General features: G+C 33.8%; 1 protein-coding gene across 4 annotated transcripts in view; it reads right to left on the bottom strand.

The window, feature by feature from the left end:
* AEBP2 (AE binding protein 2) overlaps window positions 1–22,569 on the bottom strand; it is a 74,472-nt gene that overhangs the window by 10,346 nt on the left and 41,557 nt on the right. Inside the window, exons 4-9 of one of the 4 annotated variants that reach the window (XM_082351987.1) lie at window positions 21,054–21,240; window positions 18,306–18,430; window positions 13,066–13,133; window positions 10,884–10,997; window positions 8,520–8,546; window positions 5,357–7,943 (exon numbers count right to left, since the gene is read on the bottom strand). In XM_082351987.1, the coding sequence (XP_082208113.1) occupies window positions 7,898–7,943; window positions 8,520–8,546; window positions 10,884–10,997; window positions 13,066–13,133; window positions 18,306–18,430; window positions 21,054–21,240 (567 nt within the window). In that variant the 3' untranslated portion in view covers window positions 5,357–7,897. Of the gene's footprint in view, window positions 1–5,356; window positions 7,944–8,519; window positions 8,547–8,573; window positions 9,377–10,883; window positions 10,998–13,065; window positions 13,134–18,305; window positions 18,431–21,053; window positions 21,241–22,569 lie in introns of those variants that run through there. The other 3 variants (XM_082351989.1, XM_082351988.1, XM_082351991.1) reach the window with 3 other exon arrangements.

Genomic DNA, 22,569 nt, shown 5'->3' with positions numbered 1-22,569 from the left:
ATAAATGAAAGAGACTAAAAAATAGGAAATATCAATAAAACTAAGCTTTTTTTAAAAAAAATAAACAAAATTGACAAACCTTTAGCTAGACTGGCTAAGAAGTCTTTGATAAATAAAATACGAAACAAAAAGGAGAAATTACAACGGATACCATAGAAATACAACAGATTATAATACTACGAAAATTATATGCCAACAAATTGGGCAATCTAGAAGAAATAACATAAATACTTAGAATCATGTAACCTTTTAAGACTGAATCATGAAGAAACAGAAAACCTGAATAGACCAATCACTAGGAGAGAGATTGAAACAGTAATCAAATACCTCCCAAAAAAACAAAAGTCTAGGACCAGATGGCTTCACAGGTGAATTCCACCAAACATTCAAAGAAAAGCTAATACCTAGCCTTCTCAAACTCTTCCAAAAAACTGAAGAGGAGGGAATGCTTCTAAACTCATTTTACAAAGCCAACACAAGGACAATACAAAAAAAGAAAATTACAGGCAATATCCTGATGAACATAGATGCAAAAGTACTCAACAAATATTAGCAAACCAAATACAACAATAATTAAAATGATCAAACACCATGATCAAGTAGGATTTATTCCAGGGATGCAGGGTGGTTCCACATCTGCAAATCAATATGATACGTCATAGCAACCAAATGAAAGATAAAAATCATATGATCATCTCAACAGATGTAGAAAAATATTGGTGTTTGACAAGATTCAATACTGATGTATAATAAAAACTTTCAATAAAATGGGTATAGCAGGAACATACCTCATCATAACAAGGGCCATTTATGACAAACCCATGGCTAACATCATACTCAACAGTGAAACGCTGAAAGCTATCCCTCTAAGATCAGGAACAAGACAAGGATGCTTACTCTAGCCACTCTTACTCAACATAGTACTGGAAGTCCTAGCTAGAGCGATTAGGGAAGAAAAAGAAAAAAAAGGCATCCAAGTTGGAAAGGAAGAAGTAAAACTGCCACTTTGTAGATGACATGATGTATATACATAGAAAACTCTAAAGACCCCACCAAAAAACTATTAAAAATAATAAATACAGGGACTTCCCTGGTGGCACAGTGATTGGGAATCCGCCTGCCAGTGCAGGGGACACAGGTTCGAGCCCTGGTCCAGGAAGATCCCACATGCCACGGAGCAACTAGGCCCGTGAGCCACAACTACTGAGCCTGCGCATCTAGAGCCCGTGCTCCGCAACAAGAGAAGCCACCATAATGAGAAGCCCACGAACCACAACGAAGAGTAGCCCCCGCTCACCACAACTAGAGAAAGTCCACGTGCAGCGACGAAGACCCAGCGCAGCCAAAAATAAATTAATTAAAAGAAACTTTTTTAAATACAGTAAAGTTGCAGCATGCAAAATCAATATACAAAGAACTGTTGTGTTTCCATATGCTAACAACAAACTAGCAGAGAGAGAAATTAAGAAAACAATCCCATTTACAATTACAACAAAAAGAATAAAATACCTAGGAATGTATTGAACCAAGGAGGTGAAAGATCTGTGTACTGAAAACTCTAAGACATTGTTGAATGAAACTGAAGAACACACAAAGAAATGGAAAGACATTCTGTGCTCATGAACTGGAATTAACATTGATAAAATGTTCATATTACCTAAAGCAACCTACAGATTCAACCCAATCCCTATCAAAATCATATGAGTTTTCACAGAAATGAAACAAAAACTCCTAAAGCTTATACAGAACCACAAAACCCCAAATAACCAAAGCAACCCTGAAATAAAATACAAATCAGAAGCTGGAGGTATCACACTCCCTGATTTCAAGTTATACCGCAAAGCTATGGTAATCAAAAGAACATGGTATTGACAGAAAAACAGACACACAGACCAATGAAACAGAATTCAGAGCCCAGAAATAAATCCACACGTACATGAACAATTAATGTATGAAAAAGGAGCAAAGTACATGCAACAGAGAAATGATAGTCTCTTCAATAAATGGCGCCGGGAAAACTGGAGAGCCACATACAAAAGAATGAAACTAGACCACTATCTTACACCATACACAAAATGAATTGGACTTAAATATAAGACCTGAAACCATAAAAAACACATAGAAGAACACAAGACAGTACACTCTTTGACGCAGGTCTTAGCAATATTTTTTTTGGATCTGGCTACTCAGGCAAGGGAACAAAAGCAAAAATAAACAAATGGGACTACGTCAAACTAAAGGGCTTCTGCACAGCAAAGGAAACCATCAACAAAATGAAAAGACAACCTACCAATAGGAGAAAAAAAATTGCAAATCATATATCCAATAAGGGATTAATATCCAAAACATATAAGGAACTCATACAACAACAAAAAGCAAACAACATGATTTAAAAACAGGCAGAACAGCTGAATATACATTTTCCTAAAAATACATACAGATACCAGCAGGTACATGAAAAGACACTCAGCATCATTAATTACTAAGGAAAGGCGAATCAAAACCACAATGAGGTATCCCATCACTCTGGTTAGAATGGCTGTTATCAGAAAGACAAGAAATAACAAGTGTTGGAGAGCATATGGAGAAAAGGGAACCCTTGGACACTGTTGGTGGGAATGCAAAATGGTGCAGCCACTATGGAAAACTATGCAGATTCCTCAAAAATTTTAAAAATTAAATTACCATATAATCCAGCTATCCCACTTGTGGGTATTTATCCAAAGGATATGAAAACACTCATTCAGAAAGATATATGCACCCCTATATTCATAGCAGCATCATTTACAATATCCTAGACATGGAACCAACCTAAGTGCCCACTGACAGATGAATAGATAAAGAAGATGTGGTGTGTGTGCATGTGTGTATATATATATATGCACACATACACACACACACACACGAAATAGAATACTCCTCAGTCATTAAAAAAAAAAGATGAAATCTTGCCATTTGCAACAATCCGTTAAGGAACTTGAGGGTATTATGTGAAGATAAGTCAGATGGAGAAAAGCAAATACTGTAAGATTTCACTCATATGTGGAATATAAAAATAAATGAAGAAAACCAAACAAACACACAGATACAGAGAGACAGCAGTGGTTACTAGAAGGGAAGGGGGAGTGTGTGGGAGAATAAAATGGGCCAAGAGAGTCAACTGGTATGGTGATGGACAGATGGAAACTAAACTTTTGATGGTGAGAACACTGCAGTGTACACAGAAGTCAACATATAATGTTATAAACCAACGTTACCTCAAGTTTTAAAAAAGAAGACATGAGCTGGGAATCTTCTGACCTACTCTTACGCAACGCTCAATGATGTTTATGCTAAACTACTTAAACTGGGCCCAGCTATCAAGAGTAAATGCTCACAATGCTCACCTTTTACAATCTATTATTCTTCCCTAGCTACACACTCACCCCAAAAAACTTTACTTCTCTAAAAGGAAAAATCCCTCAAACATGTAATAATCTTATATGAGACTTATTAGTCATCCAAATATAAATGAATTTCTGAAATGGTTTTAACAGGAACATATAAATCCTTGGCAATTTCATAATAAATTTGTAAGATTTATAAAATTTAACTTTTCCATTAGCAGAATCTTATAAATACTGAAGAGGGAAAAAAGGTCCTTTGGGTGACAATGCTGTGAGATGAAAACAATAAGATAAAGTAATCAAATACTGGGTAACTCCTTTAAAATAGTGTTGTTACTTCAAAACATGTTATTCATATCATAAATATAACTGAGGTCTTAATTATTTTAAAAATGGGCTCTACAAATATGTGTGTGTGTGTGTGTATATGAATCACTTTGCTGTACACCAGAAACTAACACAACATTGTAAATCAACTATACTTCAATTAAAAAGGGAGAGGGGCCTCTACAAAAACATGATTGAGGACATTTTTAACAAAATTAAACAAACTAAAACTACTTACATTACAACTGAGTTATGTAAAAATATAACATCAATAATTCTTTCCATTGAGAATGTTCAGACAAACTGAAATATAGTTCCCTTTATAGGTTCATATATAAAGTTAAATATGATCACAGAGTGTGGTTTAAGCCAGGTTGTTTCAACCAGTACTCTCCAAAACACCTTTCTTTAACAGGTATTCACCTACAATACTCATTCAACAAATATTTCAGAGACTAATTTTGTACCCTGCATCATGCTAGGAACTAGCTATGGCAGAAACACTGAAAACAAATTTGTAGTGGTATTACAACGCACATTTATTTCCTCTCTCACGCTGTGAAAAGCTGCTTGGTATAGCAGAAAGATTACTGACCTAGAAAAATGTATGGGTTGCAATTCCTGCTCTGGTTACAAGTCCTTTTTAATTTTCAGAGTAATAGAACCATGTGTTGTATACCAGGCAAATCTGATGCAGAGAATGAACTGGACTATGTAAACATTTTTTTTAAAATTTTAATTTAAAATAATACATCATTTTGTCACATTCTTTAAGGCTACTGAAGCCCATACCATTAGAAACGACAAAATACTCTAACCCTTAAAAAATAAAAATCCTTAGACCTTATTTATATTAAAGCTATAGTGTTGGAATTGCAAAACATTCTCCACTAGGTCAGATTCTTTAATAATTAAAAAAGAAAAATATGTAAGACGTTTTCTTTAAAAATCTTACCTTTTAAGAAATACTTTATACATTTTTAGAATAGAAAAATATTTTTCATTGAAACCCAAAAAAGTGCCACTTCTCTCAAAAAAAAAAAAAAAAAAAAACAAACCCCCAAGACATTCAAATGACATATATGATTCAACTTCCTTTTTAATAAAGACTATATATATAAGCATCTCTTTGTAGGTCTGCAACCCTAGGCCTTGTTATACAGATATCAGTTTTTCAAATTGAGAATCTACCTAAACTAAGAATTTCTCTTTGTCTTTTAGAGAACTTATGCAGAGGTATTAAAGACTTAAAAAGAAAGAAATAGTTGTAACCATATAAAAAGCCCCCCCATCAACTATTTTAAAGACTTCAACCATATTTTCCCATTTTTATATTTTATTCAAATAGCTAACACTTTTATTAACCATACAGTATTAAAAAAAAGAATTCAAACATCCAACAATAAAAGAGGTCTTAAATAACTGTGGCAAATTCTATCCTTTTAAGAGTACTTGCATATTTAAAACACTTTATTAAGGTGTGAAAGGGAAAAAAGTTTCACAAAGGTTTACTGACGTGATTATCAATGCTTTCAAGTGAGAGTAAAACAAATCTTAAAATACGCATTGAGAGTCAATTACTGTCCATCTTAATTTCCTTTCATCTGAAATTCAGAGGTAATGTGTGTCCACTTTAGGGAAGATTTATATATGAAAAAGTAAGTTTATTAGAAAAATAAACAACTTTAAATTTTACAGTATTTTCCACTTCCAAGATTCTTTCAGATAGAGCAGATGTGCCGTATGATTTAAACATGATCTGATTTACAAAATCTCATTTAGTCCTATTTAGTAAAACAAAACAAAATACAAAAACAAACGGCGAAATGTTAGTAACTATTAAGAACTCCAATGTAAAAGTTAAAAAAAAACCCCATCATTTGTTGCATGTACCTAATATGGCAATATTTACTCTGATGTATATTAAACAGCTCACTGAAATTTAATGTGCTTATTACCAAGATAATACTATCATATTAAAATATAAGTTGTGCGGTCGAGCTTTATTTTTCAGAAAAACTTATCAACTATAACCAGGGATTGGCAAATTTTTCCTTAAAAGGTGAGACAGTAAGTATTTTAAGTTTGCAGGCAATAAAGTGTCACTACTCAGCTCTGCCACAACAGGGAGAAAGCAGTCACAAGTAAATGAATGGGTATGCCTGTGAGCTGCAGTTTTGCCTGCTGCTGAAAAGACAGTGGATTTTGAATAAGAGACTAATTATTTCAGGTGCCATATTACAAATATGTCATATATTGGGGGGCAGGGAGGGCCACAGGGGTAGGAAGAATAATATAGATGGATAGCTATCACTAAATGAACACTATAAAATAAAAATTTCCACACTTGTTTCCCAATCATAATTGCATGTGTGTATATATGTATACATACAAGTTATAAAACTATTTCATTTTGATTCAATATTCTTTTTGGTGTGTAAGTAGTATCAGAACAAAGTCAGATAAGCAGCAGAGTATCTTGAGTGACTGAGTACTCAGAGGCTAATCAATAACCATGAAATTTGGTTTGGATATCTTAGTATTTCTACACAATGGGAAAACTAATCTATTCGCTGTGCCCCTGAAGAAAATAGATGTATATTTTAGATGTTTTAAAATTTAATTGAATTGTTACAATTTTGAAACTAAATGTGATTTGCTTTGTTTTATTAGAAAAAATACTCAGGCAAGGTCTACAATCATCGGTCAATTAAGAATGACTTACAAGAACATGAGGCAATAAAATAAAAATACAGGTACAAACTATATATCTGAAACACTTCTATTTGGCAATTTTATAACAAATCAAAATTTAAAAAGAACAAAGGAGATTGCAGATTACTTCGTAGATACAGAATAAAGCAACTGATGAAGTGCTTAAGCAAAAGAAAACAAAAAAATAGTAAGAAAACACACTGCTTTTCTTCTTTTTAAAAATAAAATCACATTTGCTACAAGTCATATGAATAATACCCTTATTAAACAACCATTCCAGAATGTCTTATAGAAGCAGTGCTTTTATTTGCACTTCATTTAATTTTATATGACTCACTTCATGTATATAGCTCTTTACCCCATTGTTAACGAATAAAGTCTCCCATAATTTTTATTATTTTTTTTAAATTTTTTAAAGTAAATGAGAAATGACTTATGTATCATGGAACCTTTCCCATTTTGGAACCAAAAGGCTTATTAATTCTATATTTTTGTCTATTCTTTCTTTAAAAAATTTTAGTGTAAAAACTGCTGGTTTTTATATCACTGTAGTAAAGTGAAAACTCCTTAATCAGGAGTATTTTCTGCAGTTTGACTGCATATAACCACATACTTTACAATATGTCCTTCCAACAGTAAGGAAATAATTGATTTCACGGTCACTGTCAGAAATGAGTGCCATAATTCTATTATGGGTATAGGTCCTCCCCCAAAGACTTTCTGGAAGGATGTTCAATGTGTTTTGTTCTTACAGATATTAACAGTAGTACATAGTCCCTTAAGTCTGCAAAAGACATTTATTGTTAAAGAAGGTGCTTTATTAACAATTCCTCTGGCAGCACTAGTGAATTACAATATCCTTCAATATTATCTCTACCCATAATATATACATTTAACTTTTCATGCCTCTAGAAAAACATCTACAGTACATTTCATAATATAAAAATATATTACAAATCTGCTGAATTATTTACAAGCAATGTTCTATTATCTCTATGCAACATTTGTTTGATACAATACTAACAAGTTACACATATTTCCATTTCTGTAAGTTAAAAAAAAAATCCATATGGCTTCTTGCTTACCAAGCAAGAAAGTGATTTTATTTTCCTTTTCAAAACCAACTTTGGTGCATAAAGGATTCAGTTTGAAGATACTTTAAAAAAAAAAATACAGTTTTTCTTATGTTAAGAAAAAACAACTCATAAACCAAATGCTTTCCTCAGAAAAAAAAAATTAGAGGCTTATATAGGTTAAAATGAAAATATGAGGATTATTCAAATAATTTGAAATAAAGGTTTTTCAAAAACCGTTAACAGATTAGTTATATAGGTAAATATTAACATACTGTACTCCATGAGAAAACCCTAGTCCTGAAAGGGGAGCCACCAGACATACTGCAACACTCTTTAACAGAAATTTTCAGCCCTAATTCGATAGACGAATTTTTAGTTGATTGCAAATGTCGTTCACTGTTTGCTTAAATACAAATTGAACACTTTTCTTATCAGAGTTCTGCAAAAGAACACAAATGGCAACCAATCACATCTATTTATCATAGTTGAAAGGTAAATTATCTTTTGATAATTTTCATTGTCTAAATATTTCCTTACATGACTTCAAATCAATAGACACTGTCAAGACAAATATCCTTACAGTGCTTTTGGTATTTTTAAGGGCACATGTTGTAATTGGTTTTCTTTTCAATATAAACTACTGTAATCACTAAAGGGTTTTTTAAAAAAAAAAAAAAAAAGAAAAAAAAAAAAAGGCAGCTTAAAGCAGCAAGCATGCAAAGCCTTTAAGAAGCTGTTCTACTAAGTTGCCAGAAGAGTGTTTGCTCAGTCTCCCACAGTACCATTCCATGAAAATGTGGATATACAGTAATATATTAATATATTCCACAGAAGAGCCTACTTCATTCACAGAATGTTTACACTAAGCATAAATATTATTCTAAATACTGGATTTAAGGAAAAAAGAAGGAAGGGGGTTGACTCTAATGTGCAACTTTTACTAAACCCATTGTCAGTGACTAAGACTGCAGGTGTCCCCGCTTGTTTGCTTTTTATGTATTTATTTATTTTTTACCTCTTCAACCTCTTCTGCGGCATTGTTCTAGAAAAAGAGAAAAAGGAGTATTCTTTTATTCAATTGAATGAAAAACACATTAAGTGCTTCAAAAATACAAATATGTATAAGAAATAGGCAATGTGATGATCACTGATCACCATGAAAATTTATTTCCAAAGCATTCACATGATGGATATAAATTTAGTTACATAATATATGTAGCTTGTTAAGAAATCCTTTTTATGTAGCCTGATAATGTGTTTCTAAAAAAGAATCTCATGTTTAACACATACATTTTAACCATACTTTAAAACTAATGTTTAAACCTCAAATAAATATGTCCTTTTTACTCTCATTTTGAAGTTAATATATTTTTGGAAGGTTTGTCATGCTTTCATTTTGAGATGTGCATAAGCTGTAAGTTATTTCTCCTGAAACAAATTAGAATAATTGCTTTTTCCCCTCTTAATTTCACAAGTTTTCCCAGTCAAAATCCAGGCATTGCTAAGATGTTACACCATGGCAAATGTAGTGGGTTCTAGGACTCTGTACCACTTTAGAGTAGACTTGTTTCTAATTTCCACAATAGTAGAAGCATGAAAGTTCAGACTCAAGATTAAATGTTAAGATGGGGTGGAGGGTGGATTACAGCTAAAGAAAATTAACACCACAGAAGCACCAAATATATCTTAAGAACATCTTCATTACTCCAGAAATCAGTAATAATTGCAGAATTATACCCTGAAAACAGGTGATGCAAGTCCTATGTACTTCTGGACATCAGTTCTGAGCTTGAATGATTTTTATTTGTCACTTTCACCAAAATATCTTAATTGCTTCCTATATAGCATAAGAACAGCAAAAATAAGCTGATTCTGTGAAAAAGGAAGACCCTTAGAGAGTGGGAAGTAGAATGCAGGGCAGACACACAGAAGTTAGTCTCAATCTTATAATTAAGATTCATGCCCCTTTGTCAACTCACTGCTTAAGGCATGTTTACTACCAGTCTTGGCTCTCCCCAAATACCACTCTTTTCGAATGCAAATTTTAATCACTCCCTTCAAAGAATAAGCAGAAATAAACCCTAAATTAGGTGCTAATAAAGAATATTCAATTATTTTTCTTTATAAAGAGAAAGGTAAATCATAACTCTCATATTTTTGGTAGTGAATGTCCCTCAATCTTTTCCTTTAAGGTCATTTCACTATTCTCTCTGCTAGTTAATTTCTTGCTAACCTAGCTCATCCCACAAAAAACAAGTTTTCATTATATTAAGGACCTTCACCAAAAGATGCTTTAAAAGTTTGGAAGAGTCTCAATGTTTCCACACACAGCAAGGCCCATTATGTGAGAATTTCATTCTCAGAAGATGTTTCACATTCCAAAAAGTTGAGTCATGGCATGAACAAAACCTTCAAAGTATTTAATTGTTTCAAAATTTGGCATAAGACATAGTACCTTTACAATAGCTGAAATTCACATTTGAGATTATCAATTATTATGTCATCTTACTCTTACCCAACCTATTGCTATATAAAATATATACTAAACTAGAATTCCTTTTTAAAATATATAAAGTTCACTCATTAAGAGTGCCTTTTAAACATTTTCACCACTTTTTTAATCACCCTAGTATATGTCATGTGGATAGAGGCAGTATGGAGTTCAGCCACATCCTAGTTGTGTAACCTCTTGCCTCAGATTTAAGCTACTTAACCTCTTGCCTCAGATTTCCAATCTGTAAAACAGACATAGGAACACCTACTTCACAGGACTGCTGTGAGGATGAAGTATATGTAAAGCACCTAGCACAGTGACTCAGCACATAGCCAGAAATGTTGGTCTCTTCTCCTTCCCCCCCTATACCTTCATATGCACAGCACACTAAAACAAAGGTCAGATCAGAAAATTGTTAGAAACGTGAACACTCCGAGCTACCTCTTAAATAAAAACACAGTAATATTTAAAATGCTCTTTTGAAAAGTTTGGCGAGAGTACAAGTTTAAGAACTTCAACCATTAATGGTATTAAGGGCACATGCGATATATTCCCAGGTCAACATGTCTGATATTATAAAAAAGAATTACCTACTTAAACAAAAGGAACTTATTTTCAAAATACTATGTATATCACAATTTAAGCTACTTAAGGTAAATTTGGAATTAACCTGGCATATAAACTTTACCAAAATATTACCCTTCTAGTCTACAATTTATAAATCGTTGTGATGTAATTTCCATACATGAAACTCCAGAAAAGCAAGATATGCTTGATACTGAAATTCAGTACTTAAAAATTAAGTCCTAACTTTATATCCAAAATTTAAGAAGATTTAAGATTACAATTCAAAAAAATAAAACATCAAAGCAAGAATTAAATTACCTGTATATGTTTGGGTCCAAAAGCAAGGCAGTATCTTTGGGTAGCTTTGATAAATGAACTACTTTAGTTTTTAACTGATGTCGTTCACTTTCATTCACCCACACGTCAGGCAGACTATGAATTAAAAAAACAAGTCATATATAAAATAACATTAATTTTAAATTTACCCTTCACATTACCCAGCTTTTTCTGCTAGTCTGACTGAGGCACCTAGGTTAACGAGCTTCTCAGATGCCAAGGAAACTCAGTGATCTAAGTAGTGGGATGTAGAGTCCCAGCTGAAAAACGGCAAGGTGAAATTTTAGGCATAAATCTGGAAATGAATTATGAATTTTTGATGGCAAAGCCACATCAAACTTAGAAACAAATATTAGAACACACTGTCTTTTAGTTTGCTAAGTGGAACTATATCTGAGCTTAACTTGATGAAAATCTGATACCTAGTTTCTTTCTGAAGAAATAAGAAATAAAATCCCCACCAGATTAATTTCCACTTTAAAAAAAAGCACATATAACCAAAATCCTGAATTTAAAAAAATTTAATCCTATAGAAAAATTCAAATAAAATGATTCTGATATTTGGATTGATTGATTTCCAAAATACTAAGAATACAGATATTTGAATATGATATTTTTTAAAGGAACTGTTTATAAACTTAACATAAAAAGGGCTCTTACAAATCAGTATGAAACAAGTGAACACTCATTAGGTAAAAAGGAACAAGAGAGACAAAGGTCACAAACCATTAATTCACCAAAGATACAGTTTTTAAATTATCTTGCTCATAATCGAAGAAATGAAAAATGTAAGAATGCCAATAGCCAGTGTTGATAATAAGCCAGGGAAATAAGCTCTCTAATGCAGTAGATGAGATCAGAAATTGGTACAAACTTTCGGGAAGGCGATGCCTATCAAAACCCATAACATTTTGCATACTTTGTAAATAAAGCCACTTTAATGTCTCTTTTTTTAACAGTAGAGAAAAATGGGTAACTTTAATGTTCAGTAAAAAAGAGTTCATTAAATAAATTTTACGCGCTATTTCAAAATATTTTAGACTAGCATTTCCCTAAGACCTGTAAGGGGCGGGGGTAAAAGGAAGTGGAAAACATGTTCTACACTAATAGAAGTTTGACAATCACAGGATTTTTAAAAAGCTAAAGATGGGACTTCCCTGGTGGCGCAGTGGATAGGACTCCACGCTCCCAGTGCAGGGGGTCCAGGTTTGATCCCTGGTCGGGGAACTGGAGCCCACATGCATGCTGCTACTAAGAGTTCACATGCCACAACTAAGGAGCCCGCCTACTGCAGCTAAGACCTGGTGCAGCCAAATAAATAAATAAATAAATATTAAAAAAAAAAAAAAAAAAAAGCTGAAGAGATTTCTTTACTTCAATATGCTAACATGCATTGTAATCTTCCAAATCTATTTTTAAAGCTCTTAATTCATATCAGATTCATTAACATCTCTTTAGATTGGAGTCTGGGAAACAATATTACAGAAAAATATTTAATAACAAGTGTTAACCACATATTATTAATTTTTAATGAGATTCCACTCATTTGAATTTATTCTATTCTTGATGCTGATAAGATTTCTCTGATACATCTTCATTACCTTTTGCAACAACAAAAAAAATTATTTTTGAGAATAAAAGGAAAATGGAGCATGCAATTAAATTAAGGAGCATTTGGGCCAGAATTGCTCTAATAAAAGGGTACTAAAACTCAAAAGAAAAATTTAACACTCCTGGAAAACTGACCAATTGTTTTTTTCTATAAAATATCATTAATTGTGTGCTGGAAAATGTTTAGAAATTTTTAAAATAAATGATTCAAACAAAGGCACAACTAAGGTTGCTTGCACCCTATCCTACTTGAGGGTCATTAAAAATTCTAAAAATAATCACATCCTAAAAATGATTAAAAATTGCTTTAACAGCTTACATTAAAAACAATTTTAAAAGCTAGTTTTAAAGCTTATATCTTGAGCCAGTTACTCTTAAGAGCTTTTACAGATTATCTTTTTAATGCTGATGACCTCAAAATGTTTTGTGGCTTCATTTCTGTTAAGTCTTTTATTTTGAACCCAATAGCTTAAGTAATTTTTGAGTATAAGATTTTAATAAAAATAAGACTGATCAGTTTATTAGTTATATATATAGTATTCCAAATACTTACATGTCTTCAGGCATCCAATGAAGCAAAAGTTTTATCTTTCCAGAATCCTCTTTTCTCTTAGCTATTACCTAGTAATGATATAAAAGAAATCATAAAACTATTTATAAAAGATCATTTTAATATGTTCAAAAAACACTTTTGGTCCTAATCAAGAACTTAAGTTTTCATGTCCTGGACCAGATATTACCACCACAACATTTTGTTCTGCCCTGGTTTGTAGCAATTTCCCACCTTTGATCATATATTTTCACAAAAGAAAAAGAAAAAAGGAACTGAAGTAGCTTTGTACAGCCAAATATTATCCAGCCAAAATATTATAGCCAAACCATATTATCTTTGAAAATGCTATTTATTTTACTATCTACAAAGTCTTTAGCTGAGCCAGACTGCCAACCAAGAATCCATATTGGCTGCAATACTTTTAAAGAGCAAATGAACAGTAAAGAAAAAATAATGCTAGAAAGGGAGAGGTCTCCTTTTTAGGATTAAGGTATTTGTCGTTTGCTCGGGAGTTTTCTGTTTGTTGGTTGATTTCTGTTAATTTAAATGAAACATTAACCAATCAGTGTTCAGTTCAGTTAGGAATCTACCTAAGTTAAAGTGTGGATCAACCACAACATAAAGACCTATATAAGTGTAGTAAAAACAATATGCTTGTCACTCATAACCAGATTCAGAAAACTAAGGTAATGATTTTTAAAAATCGATCAAAATGGTATTTTATTAACTCTTAGAACTGCCAATATTAACCAAATTAGCTCTTTAGTGTTTTAATAATCTAAATCTCAATATTTTTACCAAGTTTAAGTTCCAAACAGCCTCACAAAATAATGTTATGTGTCATCCTCAAAACATATTAGAAGTAAAAACAGCAGTTCATACAAATATAAAACAGTTTCTAGCCCCATTATTTAAAAACCTATAGTTAAGTACCCTAATTCTAGACTCGGTAATGGAATCAATTAAAAAGCTCAAAGACAGATCTGCAGATGCTAAAACAAAATATCTCTACAAAGAAGTAAGATATAAAAATAATGCAATGCAACCAAGTACAGCAAGCCAACTGACTGGTAACTAGGATTCTGCTGACCTCTTCTGGAGACGGCTCAAAAGAAAATGTTTCAATTAAAGAAGACAAATTAGGCGAACTGCACAGCATAGTACCCCACATAAATATTTTTATGCAAATCTTTTCACTATAAATATGGTTATTTCCTATAAAAGTTAATTTGGTAACTAGGAAACTTACATTTGCAGTTAGTACTGAACATCTCTGACTACTGTTTAACACAAACTGCCTCCAGCAACCTTTCCAGTCCTACTCACGGAACCTTAGAGAACTTCCTCACCTAGCTCCAAGGAAGACCTTTTCCCATTAGGGATGTTTCTTCCTTCCACTTCCCCCAGGAAAAAGCATTCTTCAGATTATACTACACCTTTGTGACTTTTTCTCAGTCAAGGTACCTCTGCCACCCCAGTGTCGCTTGGGGGTGTGAATCACTCTTATTCCTAGGTTTTTAAAATTTATGATAAACATAGGTAATCAATCATGTTCTTAAATCCTCTCAGATGTTTTCTACGGCTCGAAAACTTATTTTCATCTTCAGACTATTTTCACTCTGAGTAAATTTTAAGTTTTCTTCCAGACTCCTAATACCACATTTCTAGTTCCTTCATTTTTTTGATCATCTTTACTCCTCCCATGGTGAGCCTAAGATTTCATCCAAAGAGCTGCTCTAATGAAAGCATGAAGCTGATGCTCATTTTTTAAAACACAACCTTATTTATCATCATCACCTCTACTCCTTAACATGTAGAGATACTTGTTCATTACTAGACCATTATTTCATCAGATTTATTGTTCTTTAAATCATTAAATGTTGATAGGCCCCAAACCTCAGTCCTTTGATTTGTTCTCTTTTCTATTTAATACTTCCTAGGTGATCTTATCCAGTCTGATACCTTTAAATAACACTAATACGCTAGAAAGTTCTATCCTTATCTGTAGCCACACCTCTCCTCTAAGCTCAAACTCTTACACCCTTCTGCCTACACGACAGAAGCACTGGATGTTCTATAGAACGTGCTGAATTACGGCTCTTGATACTCCCCTCTCCCCGAACCTGCTCACCTCACAGCCTCTATTATACGGCAGCTCCATCCTTTTGGCTAGCTGCCCAGGCCAAAGACACTGGAGTCATCCTTTCTTCTCGTTATCACACCTGACATCTGATCCATCCATAATTCTTGTCAATACCACTTTCAAAAGATATCCAGAATCTAACCCTTCTTAGTATCTCCACTGCAACCATTCTGGTCTTTTCTCACCTGAGATACTGAAAAGACTGATCCCTTCTCTCCCCAACCCTGACCTACAATCTGTTCTCAATACAGAAACCAGAGTGAGCACATTAAAACCTACATGAGAGGAAAGAGATCAGTGAGTTCTCTTAAGGAAGAGGGCAGAGGCCGAGATGAAAAAGCTACACCGGGAATGTTCTGCGTGACAGGACTGTTCTACAGCTCAACTGTGGTGGTGTGCTGGTTTCACAGGTTAAGTACAACCGTCAAAACTCACAGAATTGCATATGTATTTTTTTGGCCGTGCTGCGTGGCTTGCAGGATCTTAGTTCCCTGACCAGGGACAGAACCCAGGCCCGGCAGTGAGAGCCACTGGACCGCCAGGGAATTACCTTGTATACTTTAAATGGGTGAGTCTGTATTTATTATATCTCAATAAAAATTTTATTTAAAAGAAATCACAACAGAGTATGGCTACTCAAACTCCTCCAATGGTTTCCCAACACACGCAGAACAAAAGCCAATGTCTCAGCCCAACAAGACTCTCCCCATTGCCTCTCCGACTGCTCCTACTCTCTCTGCCTCACTTGTTTCCTCCAGCCACACTGGCCTCCTCACGGCTTTTCAGACATACTTGCATGTCCCCACTTGAGGATCTTATGCTTGATTTTCCCTCTGGCTATGATGCTCATCCCCCTAATAACTGAATGGCTCACACCCTCCTTCCTTTTAAGTTTTTAATTTTACTAGTTTATCTTGTGTATCATGTCTCTTCCACTAGAGTGTAGGCATGGTTTCTTGTTTTGTTTTAGTCTGTTTTGTTCACTGCTGTATCATTAGTACCTGGCACATGTAGGTGCTCAATATTTAAGTAAATGAACAAATTATCCCTAATGCCACACTCAGGGTCTGGTGACCGACCACATCTTACTAAAAAAGAACAATAATAATAGAAATCAAACTTACGGTTATCAAAGGGGAGAGGGAGGGAAGGGGGAACAAATTAGAAGTATGGGATTAACAGATACAAAATACTATATGTAAAACAGATAAGAAACTAGGATTTACTGTATAGCACAGGGAATTATATTCAATATCTTGTCATATCCTATAATGGAATATAATCTGAAAAAATATACGTGTGTGTGTGTATGTATGTATATATATATGGCTGAATCACTGCTGTACACATGATACTAACACAATATTGTAAATCAACTATACTTCAATTAAAAAAAAACTCATGGGGGCTTCCCTGGTGGCGCAGTGGTTGAGAATCTGCCTGCCAATGCAGGGGACACGGGTTCGAGCCCTGGTCCAGGAGGATCCCACATGCCGCGGAGCAACTGGGCCCGTGAGCCACGACTACTGAGCCTGCGCATCTGGAGCCTGTGCTCCGCAACAAGAGAGGCCGCGACAGTGAGAGGCCTGCGCACTGTGATGAAGAGTGGCCCCCGCTTGCCACAACTAGAGAAAGCCCTCGCACAGAAACAAAGACCCAACACAGCCATAAATAAATAATAAAAATAAATAAATTAATTAAAAATTTTAAAAAACTCATGGATTAAAAAATTAACTTATTTTGTATCTGACATGTTTTTATTCAGTAAGATAATTAAAAGTCTACTTTATCAGATCATCATGAAATACTTTTTGATTACAGTCAATCCTCCGCTTATTTCAACTTATAAAATGATTAATATTTTCTATCTCCTATTAACAATACATAAATGTAAACCTGGATAATAAATATTAGATTTCAACTTAAAAAAAAAAAAAAAGAACAATTATAGACATACCAAATCATAAACGTATGTTATAAAATTCCAAAGGACTTCAACCATCACTGTCGAGCAAGCTCCTGATCTCGCTGAATCCCAACAAAATTCCCAGCACATTTTTACTCTGTCTTCATTCTTATTTAGATAACTATATTTCCAACATTCTTTAAAAGAGCATAAGTATGGTACAACTTTCCTTAAACCCTAACTCACACCATTTTGTGCTCCAATCTCAGAAAAGATTCCCTTTCCTTTGTGTCTGATCTTCTACCTTCTTGCCTTTAATTTTGGAAATCAAAATCAAAATTGGGCATTTTGAATTGGAAGTATACATAAAAGAAAAAATGAAAATATAAGAAAACCTCATTATTAGAGGAGATGGGAAGAATAAGAGATTCAAACCAGTAGAGATATCAATACTGATCTTTTATATTTAAATTCTCATGCATTTTGATTAGAATATATAAAATAAAACCTAAATTTAGTATATTTTCTATTTCAACAGGCAAAATTAAATAATCTCTCTTTCCAGGGATTCAAATCACCAAAAGTCTGGTCTAAAGTTTATTTCTACTAACTGACCTACACCAAACTATAGCAATATAAAGATGACTGGATAATAAAAATGGCAGGGGGCATGAGAAGAAAGAACAGCTCTCTATTAACTCCTAGTTAACCAAAAAAATAAATTCATTATTGCCTTTTCAAATTCAATACTTTTCTTTTTCCAAGTAGGACAACATAGTTATTCAACAAATATACTGAGTTCCTACTATGTGTCAGGCACAATTCTAGACACTTGGAATACATTCACAGAACAAAACAGATTAAAATTCCCTCCTTCATGAACCTTTCATTTGATGGAAAGCTTTAACACAAACTTTAGATGTGCATTTTATGGGTGATGGAGGAGCATGCAGCACATAGGGATGTGAGTTAAAAGAAGTCTAATGCTCTCACTTTACCTGCAAGGAAACCAGAGGTCAGAAAAGACACCTAGTTTACTTAAGGTCAGAGACTGATCTTCAAGTGCCTAGTAGCCCAAATGCCACCCCAATATTCTTAAATAGTTCAAATTAAAGGCTACAAAATTCAACGTAATGATTAAAATGTCAAATTGTGGGAAATATTTGAAAAAAAAAAAAATCAAATACTTACAGTACTATGAAAAACAACACTGTGTCCCTTCCCTAAACTTTCTATATGAGCTGAGAGGTTAAAGCATATGGCTCGATGTCTTATCGCATCCAGTGTTTGTGCATCGAAGAAATCATGTGGTCGTGCTAAAAGTCAATATAAAAGAGGTAAAGAATATTTAGAAAAATATAACAGTCTCCAAGCAGCCATATTAGTAGTCCATTTTCCACAAAAATATGTAATAAAAAAGACTGAAACAACGAATAAGTATCTATCTAGTGTTTAAATGCAAGATTTTCTTTGCTTTCAAAACACAGAACCTAGCTAACAAGGTAAGGATGTACAAAAGCAGAACTCCAACCAATGAGTAAGTGTGGGTTAATTCTGCCCCTTGGTGTGTGAGGTTCTAGCCTCCGACCTCATGATTGCATATTTCAGCTACTATCTTTTTCATATAATTTTATATTTTACTCCAGCATCTCTCCTGAGCACCAGTCCTACATTTTCAACAATCTGATAAACGTCTCCATCTGTGCACTACACACAGATCTCATTCACCTCAGCCAAACATATGAAATACATTTCATGAATATTTTAATATGTAATCAAAATATTTTCCAGATTTGACACAGTGGTCACATTATTTTGGAACTTTTGACAAGCATTTTCTTGATTAAGAATAACTCTTCTAACAATAATCTAAGAAAATTATAAATGCTGTTTTGTTTTTGTTTTTAATTTTTTGGCCCTGCTGCCTGGCATGCGGGATCTTAGTACCCCGACCAGGGAGTGAACCTGTGCCCCCTACAGTGGAAGCACAGAGTCTTAACCACTGGACCGCCAAGGAAGTCCCATAAATACATTTTTAATGCCAATGAGTCCACCAAAATTCTTTCTAACTCTCAATGCCACCAGTTATTAGCAACGTGACTTTGCACAAACTGCTTGATCTACCTTAGACTGCTTCCTTATTTGAGAAATGGAAATATAACAGCTATAGATTATGAATAAGTAAAATAAATGTACATGAAAAATGCCTTCAGTCATAACGCAGTTTAGATGAGTACGCTTACACCATTTATTAAAAAATAAATTCACAAACTTAGAGTAAGCAATCTTTTAGTATGATCACAACAAAGTTAAACATTGAAGATTTGATAAAAACATTTTTTAAATTTCTATTTTTATCCCACTAATATTATTATAAATGTGTTGTTTTTATTCCTAATAAAAACACTGTTCAAAGTAAGGAAACGAATTTATTATTTTACAGTTGTGAAGCTTTCTAATATATGTAAAATATCTCAAGATCATCTGTAATTAAAAAGTATATTTTACTGACAATAAAAGAAATGGCTTGATTTCTTGGTACAGCATATTCTGAATTACATGTATGCTGATTTACCACACTATTCTGACTTACCACTATGTGGAGTGAAATTATCTCTACTATTCATGGAGTTCACTGTACATCTACACAAATCTAACAGCTGGCATACTCAATAAAACAACGTGAATAGCTCTTTTCTCATTGGATTTTTTGCTCAAAAGGAAATAAACAAAACACCAGCTAGTGATAAACTAACAGAACCCACAAGACTAAGAATGCAATGACAATGGGAAATCAGTTAAAAAAAAATTAAAAAATTTAAAAAAGAGAGATTTATGGGAGAGAAAAAAGTCATGATTTTACCTAAAGCTGAGAAACAAATCCCCTTCCTATTTGATCTGCTGCTACTTGGGGGGAAAATGTATACTTTCTCCATGCTCTCCAAATATGCTTTTTCCTGAGAAGGATAAGCACTTAGAGAAAATAAAAATAACTCACCCCTCTAAATCATTCAAATATATCACTCCTCACTCAAGATTCAAACACAGAAGTCATCACTTGAATTAAATTCAGAATAATAAAAGCTCCCAAATTTCAGATTCTACGCATTCAGACCTTAACCATGTTATGTCCACTATTAAAGTGTCAAGAACACTAAACTAAAGTAACAGTCTCCAAAGCAGCTGTGTGTCATGATCCATTAGAGTGGGGAAGAAAATAATACCACTTCTGGATTTTTTTCATCTCTGTTTTTCAGTATTCCTTCTTGGTAATTATAACGCACACTAGCAGTGTTACCTATATATACTGTATAAATACACAAGTTAAGATTGGGTGCCCAACCATTTTTTTAATGAGCTGTATAATGAAATACCTTTGAAGACGACAAAAATAGAGACTCTTCGCCTGTGGTTCGAAAGTATACAATCATCTAATTATGTTCTATCCTAAATATCAAGGATACATCTCATAATTTGATGAGTAAGCACATAACCATTGTACATGTGTGTCACAGCAAGACTGTTAAGTAGAGACAGACTACACGTAGCTTCGCTATTCACACATACCACTTTGGAGCAGACAGGTTACTTAACTTTTACTTGATTTTTATCTTTAACATGTTCAAATTTTCTAAAATATTGTTAGAAATACCAACACTGTCATAATTTGTCTTAATTTAGAAGAGAATCAAAGTAGCCCTCAAAATCTAATTACAGAGCTTGTATTCTAAGGCCACATATACTTACATTCCCTTAGCTACTAGAGGTAAAACATACATCACTGAATTCTCACAGTGAAAGACCAAGATCCTATCTGTTCATTACTGTTAACAAAAATAGATAAGCCAAGTTGAAGAATGGTAAAAACTGAATTTGCATGAAAGCCCAAGACAAAAACAAAACCATCTAATACACACTGATTTTCAGTGAAACACTTACGTAATGAGCGTCGTCTTTTGTTCTTTAATTTCCTCCTTTTGTTCATTCCAGCTTTAGAAGGAGATTCTTCTTTGGCCTTTGGCTGGCTAGAAACTTTTGAGGAGTTCTGCTGACTGAAGTGTGTGGGTACATGGCGAGCTAGCCCTCCCTGAGAAGCGAAGCTGGCATTGCAGCCACCAACAACACACTAAATAAAAATTAAAAAAATGTCAGGGATGCTGTATAGGACACAAGCAAAATGTGAATGAGTGAATATTTCATATTTTCAGAAGTAAATCAGTAACACTGCAGAACTAATTCCAGAAAGGATCTATGAGGGACTAGTACAACCCCCCTTTCACTTTATAGGTTGCACAAAATAATACAGATTAAGCAGTGACAGAGCCTGGAAAATTTCATGACTCCTTAGTTTACTGCTCTTCCCACCATGTGCAAGACAAAAATAGTGGAATCTTCTTCCCAGAAAAATCTGGAGTTTAATCACTTTTCTAAGAGGAACAGTAAGTTGTTTTCACATCAAAGAATAAGATAATCGAACAATTACTGGGATTCCTGGATTTTCAAAGTTATTTTTATTTTAAGATATATGCTACTTCAGAGAGTTCCCCAGTGGCCTAGTGGTTAGGATTCCAGGCTTTCACTGTCGTGACCCGAGTTCAATCCCTGGTCAGGGAACTGAGATACCGCAAGCCGCGGAGCCACAAGAAGAAAAAATATATATATATATGCTACTTCAAAACCTTCATCAGGCTCCCAACTGCTCTACACTGTTGTAACAGACAAGAAAGAAATACTGACTTTTAAACTACTGGATCTAGTCAGTCAGAGAAGACATCTTGTATGCTCAGGGTTGGTCTTATGCAACCCTCTGTAAGTTCCATTAAATATTGCCTCCTCAGCCTTCTGTACTTGCAAGACTGAGAAAACAAGAGGTCAACTTAACTACCTGTCACCTGGCAGATCTGCTATTCCAACAATGAATGCAGAATGTTTGGATATCACTAAAATTACAATGCTCAAATTAGCTACAGTACAAGTGTGTGATTTCTAGTTAGATCTTAGAAAATAGTAATTGCAGGTCTTCTAACAAATGAATGTTACTAATTAAAACAAACATTTTCCAAAATGATCCCCAAATAGCAAAATCCACAGCTGGATTGCTGGTGGGTTTCTATTAGTAATTTATTAAAGTTGCTTAGTTTCTGACTTGACAACAAAACTCCAAGTATGCAAATTTGCCACATATGCCACTAAATGTATCCATCACATTATTCCCAGGTGGTTCAACTTAATTACATTTTTCTAGATAATACCACAAAAAAATCCACATGCTTCCAGGCTCTTTCTTTCAATCTAGGTACCTCTACCATTTTAAACTTCTAAAAACACACTACAACCCTCTCTTAGTAGAGATTATAACTTTATTCACAAAATCTCTCTAAATCTGCCCACGTGAAAGGGAGCTCATCCTCTTTTGAGGACATCCTCACACTTTCAGAGCATAATTAGATAATTT

Source organism: Balaenoptera borealis (genome assembly GCF_965194805.1).
Source record: "Balaenoptera borealis genome assembly, chromosome: 13".
Lineage (NCBI taxonomy): Eukaryota > Metazoa > Chordata > Mammalia > Artiodactyla > Balaenopteridae > Balaenoptera > Balaenoptera borealis.
The sequence above is the reverse complement of the archived record's forward strand: the minus strand, read 5'-3'. Positions and strand labels throughout refer to the sequence as shown.